The sequence below is a fragment of the Branchiostoma floridae genome, chromosome 9 (genome assembly GCF_000003815.2).
Source record: "Branchiostoma floridae strain S238N-H82 chromosome 9, Bfl_VNyyK, whole genome shotgun sequence".
Classification (NCBI taxonomy): domain Eukaryota; kingdom Metazoa; phylum Chordata; class Leptocardii; order Amphioxiformes; family Branchiostomatidae; genus Branchiostoma; species Branchiostoma floridae.
The window spans coordinates 12,493,357-12,504,261 of record NC_049987.1 but is presented as its reverse complement, the minus strand read 5'-3'; the positions used below and the strand labels follow the sequence as shown (position 1 = coordinate 12,504,261).

Below are 10,905 nucleotides of genomic sequence, written 5' to 3'. Positions count from 1 at the left end.
GAAAAGTTTTAACTTTAATCCATTATTTCGATAACCATCATTACTGCCCAGTTTTTACCAGCTCATTTATACCTTAATTATTATCTAGACAACAACGTGAGGTATTTTTTGACGATCTAGATTCTAGAGCAAAGAGAACTCGTTGATGTGGATGTCTTCTTGAGCATCTTCACAACAGATGTAGAGCATCGCATCCCACCCAACGCCAAGTGTGAAAATATGCAAATGTTGGGGTAAAACAACGGTCCACAAATAAGACATTGCCGATAGTTTTGTCCCCTGCACCACCGGCGAGATGAGCTCGGACTCTGATGATTCCCTGACGGAGGCGGGGCCGGACGAGGAGAAGCCCTTCGTTGAGCAGATAGACATCGCGGAGCTGGATATCGAGGAGGTGGGGATCCCAAACATGATTTGACCCATTTTCTAGATAATTTGTTAAAAATATCTCCAAGCAGATCCTACGGTAGCATAAGATGATATCAAAAGCTTGCAGAGGAGTGAAACCGTTCTAGAAGCTAGGAGTTTGTTTGGCAGCCAGTCCTCCTGATTTGAAATATTTAAACACAGGTCTGAGGAGGCATGATACATTTTAGAAACAGTCACCTGGCTCCTGGGATAATTTTCGAACCCGGGCCGCCAGCTCACAAACCCAACGTCGCTAACCACTAAGCCAAAAGGTGGTACCAATTGGCATGGTCAGTTGGTGGTGCTTGAACCCCATTGTTCAGCTTTAATAGGACAAAGTCCTGAAGAATGCGAAAATTCAATGTGTGCATTACCTCACCTGAACAATGATGGCAGATTATCATAATACATTTGTAACTAATACGATATCCTATTCATATTCAGGTGGTTGGAAGAGGTGCTTTTGGTATGGTGAGTAAAGCACGATGGCGTGGCATGACCGTGGCAGTCAAGCTCATCGAGAGTGAGTCTGAGAGAAGAGCCTTTGCTGTGGAGGTAAGCATCACCATGTCATCTCACTGCTGTTATAACTTTACACATTGCAATGAAGATCTGCTTTTGTACTTTACATGCATAATGTTATGAATAGACTTTACTAGACTTAATTAGAAAATCTGTACTGAAGAGCCAAATCATTTGTTATTTCTTTCTCTTCAGGTACGGCAGCTGTCCAGAGTGAGCCATCCAAACATTGTCAGACTTCATGGAGCTTGCATATCTGAAAGGGTAAGATTCATCACTCATAATTCTGATTTGACATTGGTGCTGCTGTTTCCTCTTAGTTTAGAATTTGGAGGGTCCTCTAAATCTTGACATATAATAGAAATGTGAATTATTTGTAAGAAATATGTTTGATGTATAGCACAATAGTTTGCATCTTCATGAAAAAATGATGATTGTATGTACTTTTTCCAGGTGTGGTGCTTAGTAATGGAGTATGCAGAAGGCGGATCCTTGTACAATGGTGAGCTCCTTTGTAACTCCTTGAATGTTCTTTGTCTTTGTAACATCTTTGTCCTTGAAGGTGACAAAAAAGACAAGAACATTTTAGCAGTATACAAGTCAGTATACAATCTTTTTCAAAAGATTCAAATATTTTCTACACTCGTTTTCAATATGAATTATGATGGGTATCTTGTTTTACATAATAGGATGTGCATTATGTCTAAAAATATGACTACTTAAGATATTCCACGAATCCACGGTCATGTATGCACCTTTTATTTTCCAGTGCTGCATGGTAGTGAGGTGACCCAGCCTATCTACACAGCAGCTAATGCCATGAGCTGGTGTCTACAGTGTGCCCAGGGTGTGGCCTACCTACATGGCATGAAGCCCAAGGCACTCATACACAGGGACCTCAAGCCTCCCAAGTAAGGAACAGATCAAAACGGGTGCTTAAGTATAGGAGTAGTCTCTTTAACACAAGCTCTCATTGTCCAAGGCCCTATGGGCTTGACCATTTAGGTTGGCCCTGGTTGGGGCTGCTTGAAACATCACTTAGTCAGGCTACTACATACTAGTACTGATAGGCTACTACATACTAGTACTGGTAATCAGTGATATGGGACATTCAACATTAAAAGTTTACACATTTTAGCGAAATTACATCTAAGTCACCACGATGACGTAATGTGTAATACGTAATGTGTTGTGCTATGTTTTCTCCTTCCAGCTTGCTGTTAATGGAAGGTGGTACACTACTGAAGATCTGTGACTTTGGCACCGCCTGTGACATCCAGACACACATGACCAACAACAAGGGCAGTGCGGCATGGATGGCTCCTGAGGTGTTTGAAGGTAATACGTGTACATTGGCACTTTTGATATCCAACTCGCACAATACACTAATAGAGTCCAACTCGTACAATGTGGATGGAAAACCTAATGTCTAAGTGTTAAGTTGTCCTTTTTACATATTAGTTACTGTGTCGTGATTAGTACCACTGTTTCTCCTAAGACTTAAAAGGAAATTGTGAATCAACTTATGAAGCTTAATGGATGAAAAACTGATGTCATATATGTTTTTGAGTATAACCATAAAGATAAAGACTTGATCTCAACAGTGTGTCTGAATGTTTCCCCACCCCCACAGGAAGCCTGTACAGTGAGAAGTGTGATGTGTTCAGCTGGGGCATCATCCTGTGGGAGGTCATCACACGGAGGAAACCCTTTGATGAAGTCGGTGGCCCCGCCTTCCGTATCATGTGGGCTGTGCATAACGGTAGGTCATTGGTGCAGACAGATTGTGGAAAGCAGAATCCATCTTTTGGGTTTGATATAACATAACCTTGTATGCAAACTGGTACTAAAAAAAGTTGTACTTGTTTCAGACACCATCATTTTACCAATATTTTGACACTGAACAGAAAGTGCTCTTTGGTTATCATACCAGATGTAAAGGACATTATATCTGATTGCAGTACAACCTGTGCGCACATAGGAGTTAATAAGACTGACATGTTTCCTCTTACGTGTATCATTTGTCACATTGTCATTTGTCCCAGGCACCAGACCACCCCTTGTGAAGGGACTACCCAAACCTATAGAAAACCTAATGACAAGGTAGGTTTACATTTAATAGACTGATTTTTAAAAATTTAATTGAGTATACTCTTGCCAAGTCCATTACAATTACATTGTACAATGGGTATGAATGATTTTGGCAAGTGTGAATGGAAATATATTAGAAGCTTACCAGTGCTGATGTAACATAAACAAATGTCTTACTTTAAGAATCAGTAATGTTGCATTTTGTGTTTCCAGATGTTGGAGTAAAGACCCAAACCAGAGACCAGCCATGGAGGAGGTGGTACGAATCATGGCTCATCTCATGCAGGTACATATTGTGGTTTTTGTGTACATACATGCATCTGTATTTACAAAATATTACTGTGTTGGAAGACTCAGGCCCAGATACAGGAAATGAACGACCTCATGTATGTACTTCAATCTGTAATAAGCACTTGTTTTGATCGATATATTTCTAAGCATTCAGTTCAGTTCAGTTATTAAGTTTCTAAGCATCCCCAATACAAATTGTTGTTAGTACACTAAACGATCTGTGAGCCAATGTCAGGTGTGTAATATTTTGCAGCACAACACTATACAGTTGGACGATGCAAAGGAATAGTCTACATGAATTTGCCACTAATGTCCCTTTGTATTTTTTGCAGTTCTTCCCTGGTGAAGACGAACCCATCATCTATCCATCCAAGGAAGGTTGGTATACCTACATTTACCGGATGTTTTCATTCTAATGTTGTCTTATCTTAGGAAATGTGATTCAGTCTTGATTAAAGATTAATTAGATTATAGTACAATGTAATGTATTTTTATTTTCATACTAAATACTACCAATTGAGATGTTTAGGTTCTTCACTGTATAGAGGTATACAATTTTTAGAGGAGCTTTTTTATTAGAACAAAAAAAGTAAAACTTTGGACTCTTCTCACCCCAGGAACCCCCCAGATGCAGAGCAGATCCTCCAGTATCAACAGTATTATCGACGTGCTGCCGCCAGAGCGGGCCGGAGCGTCCGAGTCTCGTACCAGTACTCTGAGCGACACAGTGTGGCGATCAGAACATACCTCCCCCATCACACCCTCCACCATCAGGGCTGTACCACAGCAGGTGGGGGGAACTCTTAATGTCTTCAACATACCATAAGTAAAAGGAATAGCAGTTGGAAGGAATGAATGAATCCGCAAAAATTACATTGGGTGCACTGGTGCTCCTAATATAAAAATTTAGGTGCTCAGAAAAGATTTTATGTGCTCAACACAAAATATGACTGACAATCTTTTTCTACCAAAGCCCTGTTCATTTTCTGTCTTTACATATCTGTGCCTGTGACCAAAGTATATTTTCTCCCACCCTCATCATCAACAGGACAGCCCAATGAGAAGCCATCCTTCTTCCAGGAATGCCAGTAGGGAGAATCTGGACTCAATCGAGGGTAGGCGCAGCTCCAACCCCACCGTTGAGGCAAAACGGTTGTCAGCTGACCTGGGAGTTCTGATGGAGAAGGGAGGGCAGGATATGCCCAGTGGTATGTCACTAGCCTTCCAAAATGCCAAACAAGTCAAACTTACGTTGTTGTTTTTTCTTTTCTGTCTGACGTTTGCTGTCCTTTTAGTATAGAAAATTTCTGTGTTCAATTTAAAGGATTTTTGAACAATGATAGATTCTCTGAAAGCAGAACTGAATCAAAGTCCTTCACTCCAATCCCTGAAGCGGGTATCATATTGAGGCTGCGGCACCGTGGCGTCATCGCTGTATCCGAGTGCTCAACTAATTTCATCGTTAAAAAATCAAATCTTTTGTGAGCTTTGTGTGTTGTCTTTTTAGTCTTATTTTTTAAGTTGTCAGCTTTGCATGATATCGCCATTATACAGGGTAACACAAGTCTAATCTAGGAAGTAGCGATGACGCCTATGTGCCGCAGCTTTAGTGAGATACTGACTGTTTTCCAAACCCCTTTTTACATGTTGGAGAGATGGCTCATGGAACAAAGTGTGATTTATCTTGTCATGAATATAGAAATACCTTTGTGTAATATGAAATACTGAAACATGACCCATTCCTGATTTAGAAACCAAGTACATTTGTATTGTTGTTCTAGAGTAATGTAATTACATGTAATAATGCTTATGATGCATGCATAGAAACAATGGCATGTGTAGTGATTTACCGCTGTAGAACTGACTGCATTGGCCTCCATGGACGGGCATGTACAATGTAGGTGTTTCGGGCTGTGGTTGTGGCTGATAGTGCTGATGTTTATGTTTACTGGTATGTTCATATGTTCGCAGCCCGACCTGCATGGCAAACTCACCGCCGCGTGAGATCCCACGGAACCATACTTGACATGATAGTTCCGCAAGGATCGTCCGGCCAACCGTCGGCGAAACCTGGTCTGCAAAATGTTCTATCTTCTCTCCATCAAATTTGATCAAGTGCCATGGCACCTACTCTTTCAACACTCCCTGCACAGTGCCATTTGATGTGATCTGGTGTTTTGCAGTGTTTTTGTTTGCCCACGTACACAGCTGTTCAAGGGATATTTTAAGTTTAAACTTGAAACCACATTTTGGCTTCAGTGTCACCTTATTGGCTACACAATTCTTCTAACCAGTCTCTAGCTGTTCTAAAAAGTCTTTCCAAATGATGAGATTTAGTCAGAGTTTTTTTTCTGCAGATGCAGCTGCCATATACATAGCATTAAAAATGTACATAAGTCTTGCTTTTATGATAATGTGTTAGTATGAAAAGTTTTTATCCAGATACTGACTGAATGATGATTATAATCAGATTTCAAAGCCTACTGAAAATCCGATTTCAAGACATGAAAAGCAGGGTTATAAACACTCTGAAACATACCATCCACAAATGGTACCACTTCAATATGCAGCCTTTTCTGTTCTAACCCCTAACACTGCCACAGCCAAGTCCTGTTATCTCCCTTTAATCACTAAACCTGTCAATCCATTGACTTCCATTGACTGACCTGGCTTCCAATCATTATTTCCTGTAGAGCAAGATTGTTTTGTGTGTAATTGTGTTTTGTTTTCATGATTTTCCTCATTTTCTGCATATGCTACTTAAGTTCTTACCATTGTTTGTGCTCTCAAGTACATTGTAATCTACAGTACTAATTGTGTAAAAGTAACCTGACACAATTTCAACTTGCTGCTTTCCTTACCCTTCGTATCAGCTAATATCAACTATCATAATTACACTGAGTGCCATAATACCACCACATCAACAAAACAAAAATTATTATAGGAGCCTTGTCAAGATTGTCTTGATGCTGCATTGGTATTTCCCTTAAAGTTTGAATCACTTTAAAGTCATGTATTGTTTTGTATTTGTTTCTCATGTGGCGGCATTATGGCATCGAGTGGAATTATGAGAGTTGATGTTGCATGCCATATAAACAGCAACAAAATTATAATTGTCTCGGCAAGGATATAGAATGAATGATTTGGATAACCATATTTTGTAGTTTGCTCAGACAGCTGTACTAATACATGTGTACATGTGCTATACTGTAATGGTCATCTGTAAATGATATGTGTTTGTGGTACTGTGCATGTGAGGCCACTGATAACATTGTCCCATGTCTTGTGGTTTCTGTCCGTGTTCTGTCTTCATTAGCTTTCATCAGTCTTTCTGACATGTTGAAGATCAGTGTTGCCTCAAGGACTTGGTTAGAATTTGATTTTTTTAACAGAAAAGGCACTTGATATTTTCCTCCCCTATTTTGACAACACAAACTAAATTACACCTGCCTCTCCCCAACTACCCAGCCATGCAGATCCTTTCTTTATTAAGTCATGTCCTAAAAGGGACAGTCTAACTGATCTAACCATTTTGCTGCAGCTAGATGTTATATAGAGTAAAACAGAGATCATCCAGTCTTTGATATCAGTTGAATGGTTATCCTACATAAGGAGGGATACACAAGTACAGTGTACTAAAAAAAAGATTATGTTTTCCACAATTTTTTTGTCATTTTCCCATCATGCCTCTGCAGCAGTTCCAGGTCAGCCTGAGGGGCTCCATCGGGCTTCATCCCAAGGTCACCTTCAGCCCGCTGCTGTAGATAAAGAACGCCAGTCTCCTAGCAACAGTAACCAGGGAAGGCCGCTCCACGGCGCCAGCCCAGCCTGGCACGAGGGGTCCAGTCAGGGGCAGCTGCCTGTTAGGAGTGTGTCGTGGACAGCAGACGCCACCCCCAGCAAAGGTTCGTACATTGTATTTGGTATGGTCCTAAAGAGGGACATTCTGAATGGACTAACAAAGTTTTAGTAGCACACACATTTCAATGCCCATTGTAAACTATTGTCACATTTTATCAATAGCATGTACAGTTTATGTGTAGTATGGTATACTTTGATAGTGTCTCTTCAATTAACTTTGAGTATAAGGCAGGTGAAGGTATCCTCCTCAGTTTCCTTGTAATATCAAAGTTGTAACATTTCTATTTGTTTTACAGAAGAGGCCAATGACAGCTCCTTGCCCATAGCATACCTGACATTGGAACATCACTTGCAGGTACATGTACATATGCTTAGAGGTCACTGAAATTTGAAGATTTTTTTCTGGAGAACTGTGATTCCATCCATCCACTTTGCTTCATGTCAGAACTGTGATAAGCTCAAATAACAAGTAGGTGTGAAGTTTGTCTTTATGATATCCAAGTGGCAATGACATGTGCTGTTACGTAAAGAACAGTTGTGCAAAAACGTTTTTGAAACACATAAAAAGACTGTAAGTTTCGTAAGCATATCTGAAACCAGGGCCTATTTTTTGTCTGTAATATGCATGTATAGAGGATTGTGTCCATGGGCATCTGTTTTCAGGCATATAATACCTTTTTCTTTTGATATACAGCCTCTGGCTCCTTGCTCAACATCAAATGAATCCATGGCCATCTTTCAACAACATTGTGAAGTAAGTCAAGTGTTTCACACTAGATCACCTTTATCCGTGGGGGTAACCTATAACTGTTGTTTTTAAAAACAGTGCATTTAGGGATGTCAAATCAATGGACAGTGTTTTTAAATTGCATCATTTTTACGATTGTTTCAATTTGGAACCACCATCGGTCGACTTTATATCCCTAAAAACGCTGTATTTGAAAACAACGGATATAGGTAACCCGTCGGATAAAGGTAAACTAGGGTTATCAAGAACTGTACTTATTTTTGACCTTCTTTCCTGTTGCCATAGACACCCTTTTACATGTACAGTCATTGCTATCAATTGTCAATCTGGATGGTTTTACTGATGCACTGCAGCTGAGTGCGCCGTCTCTATCCTTATGCACCCCCTATATCACAGTATATGCCAGTTGTTAAACAATGCTAAGGCTCTATAAGTGTAGTAGTAATAGTATGTCCAGTACATTCCCAAAGGGAAATGCAAGTAAGACAACTGCTCGTGCATGCATCCATTGTGGAGACATAATACATAATACAGTCAAACCTGCCCGAGCGACCACCTCTTCTCAGCGACCACCTGGCCATTTCGACCGCTTTTTCTCGGTCCCGATTTTTTTTCCTATTGGCGTAAGCATTAAGCGACCTTTTCTCAACGACCACCTGGCCAACGCGACCGCGACCGGCCCAAATTGGGCCCCTTAACGACCGCATCATTTTCAAAATTGAGGTTTTCATCGATTTTTTATGATAACTAGCGCGATTTTGTGCCGAAATCGACCAGTTTGCGTCGGATTTTGACTGCCATTACGATGTTATGTTTAGAATAAAGATTGCGGCGGTCAATGGGTGGGTCAATGGGGCAGTCTACTGTAATATGGGAGGAAATTTCTAAGAAAGATCTGTGTAGCTCATACCTTTTAAAGAAAGATCTGTGTGAGTGCTTTTGTCCAACTGTACTGTACATTCACCCTTGGGTAAGTACGCTATTGGGACGTACCGGGCATAGAATTCGAAAGGTGTACCGTAATTATTTCAGATACGGCGATCAAGAACACAGCGACGCATAAAGGCTTGTATAGTAACTGACAGCATCAAAGTTCCCTTACTGTCTCCCTTACTAAGCGTTAGTGTACAAATATTATACTGTATCGTATAAAAGCTGGGGTTAAATTTACAATTTCCAGTGTGCGTGTTTTATTTGACATGAAATATCTCGCTTGTTTGCGTGCGTGCAGTGTGCTTGCTATTCGCCATTAAACACAACGGAAACCGTTATACTTTGCATAGGGCATGTTTTGAGTCGATACTCTTCTCAGCGACCACCTGTCCAAATCGACCGTTTTTGTCCGGTCCCCCGGCTGGTCGTCTTGGGCAGGTTTGACTGTATGTTTCAATGAATTTTCCACCCTGAAATATCATGAACGTTGTCCCCTCCCACCTCCTCTACTTCCTAAATATGCTCTAGTGTGAAACTGACTCCTATACTATTGTGCTAATAGATCTTAACTGTTGTTGGAATGTTGTCTTTTTACGATCCATCTTGTTTTACATCTGTAAGTTTTAGCAGTATTTTATCATTTATTGTAAATTGGGGGCACTTGTATATAGTTGTTTGCTTTTGCCTGTATGAAACTGTGAACCTCGCAATTCAGCCTTTTTGGCTGCGATGAGTTTTGATTAAATAAACCATTACCATTACCACCCTTGCAGATGGCTGAGGACTACCTGCGTGTGCAGACGGAGCTGGCCCTGTTGTTGCAGCGCCGCGAGGAGCTTGTGAAGGAGCTGGATGCAGACGAGAAGGAGCAGGTGAACAGTCTCAGACTGATGGAGGAACACCAGAGCCTCATCAGGGAAAATGTGAGTAGCTTTCCTCCTTACCAAGAGGTCAGGGTTCACCATGCCAGAACACTGCATATTCAATGTGCTATTATACTGAACTAGCTACATGTATAAGGCAAAATTATATTGTGGTTAAACCTTTTTTCTAGAAAAGGACCAATAAGGAGAATCAATTGTGACTCTTAGTTTGAATTTAGACTTTTCTAAGCCTTGCATATCATTATTTATTGCTGGAACCTACTACATGTAAAATGGGTGTTGATTAAAAGAAATAAGCTATTGGCTCCACCCCTGAGGCATTGCCAAAAAGTGATGATTATGTCTTCCAACTGTTAACAACAGGAGAGTCTCCAGGCCTTCCATCGCAAGTGCAAGAACCAGCTGGACATGATCCGAGCCCAGCTGCAGAAACGACACGCTGCTGCCAAGTAACCAGAAACAACTCACAGGTTTTACGACTGATACAAATTCTTACTTCTGTTGGTTTCTTTGCTTGTTGATCGTCATTCAAAGACAGAGACCTAAATAGGCTGAATTAAAGATAAATGTAGTATACGAAACAATGGAGGCACAGCATCACAGATACAACTGCCAACTTATTTAGCTTTTCTGGGAGGTGTGCATAAATATGAAGGCACATGTACCTGGCTGACAAGACAGACAGTATAGTTTCATGGGTTTGGGGTTTGCTTGTAAATATCTGCAGTCCTTTTAGAAATATGTAAATATATTAAGATTGTTCTGTCTCTTCAGTACTTAAGTTTAAAGGAAATGTTTCTTTTGAGGAAGTCACAGTTGTGTCCCAAATTGTCATCCATTTTTGCTCGTTGTCGAGGATGTACCTTTTTATGTTTTTAGAAATACATGTATGGCATACATTTATGACAGTCAAGTAAAAAAACATTCTGATTTTTCTCTTAATGTCAAGCAATGATGTTTACTCATTCTAGTGTATGGGATGATTTTAATTGAAGCGTTAGGACTGAAGGCGCTCAGAAACTAAGGAATGAATTGGTGTTTCTTTGATCTGATGCAATAAATGATAGGAGTAGATGTCTCACTATTTGTTGGGTCATTGTAGCAAGGAATGTGATTTTAACCGCTGGTGCAAATGAATGGATTTTCGTGATCACAGCTTGGCATGCA

The 10,905-nt window shown here is 40.4% G+C and overlaps 1 protein-coding gene across 2 annotated transcripts; it reads left to right on the top strand.

Annotated features, from left to right (window-relative positions):
• Nucleotides 1–11: 11 nt before the first annotated feature.
• LOC118423204 (mitogen-activated protein kinase kinase kinase 7-like) lies at nucleotides 12–10,819 on the top strand. Of its 2 annotated transcripts, XM_035831258.1 has the most exons (18): nucleotides 12–394; nucleotides 853–963; nucleotides 1,126–1,194; nucleotides 1,384–1,432; nucleotides 1,700–1,841; nucleotides 2,144–2,268; nucleotides 2,564–2,692; nucleotides 2,976–3,033; nucleotides 3,235–3,307; nucleotides 3,645–3,690; nucleotides 3,930–4,102; nucleotides 4,361–4,520; nucleotides 5,284–5,385; nucleotides 7,008–7,217; nucleotides 7,470–7,528; nucleotides 7,868–7,927; nucleotides 9,628–9,777; nucleotides 10,102–10,819. In XM_035831258.1, exons 1-18 carry the CDS (start codon nucleotides 296–298, stop codon nucleotides 10,189–10,191), a joined length of 1,905 nt encoding a protein of 634 aa, XP_035687151.1. In that variant the 5' UTR covers nucleotides 12–295; the 3' UTR covers nucleotides 10,192–10,819. The 2 variants fall into 2 exon arrangements, with proteins under 2 accessions (XP_035687151.1, XP_035687152.1); XM_035831259.1 differs by lacking the exon at nucleotides 5,284–5,385.
• Nucleotides 10,820–10,905: the final 86 nt, after the last annotated feature.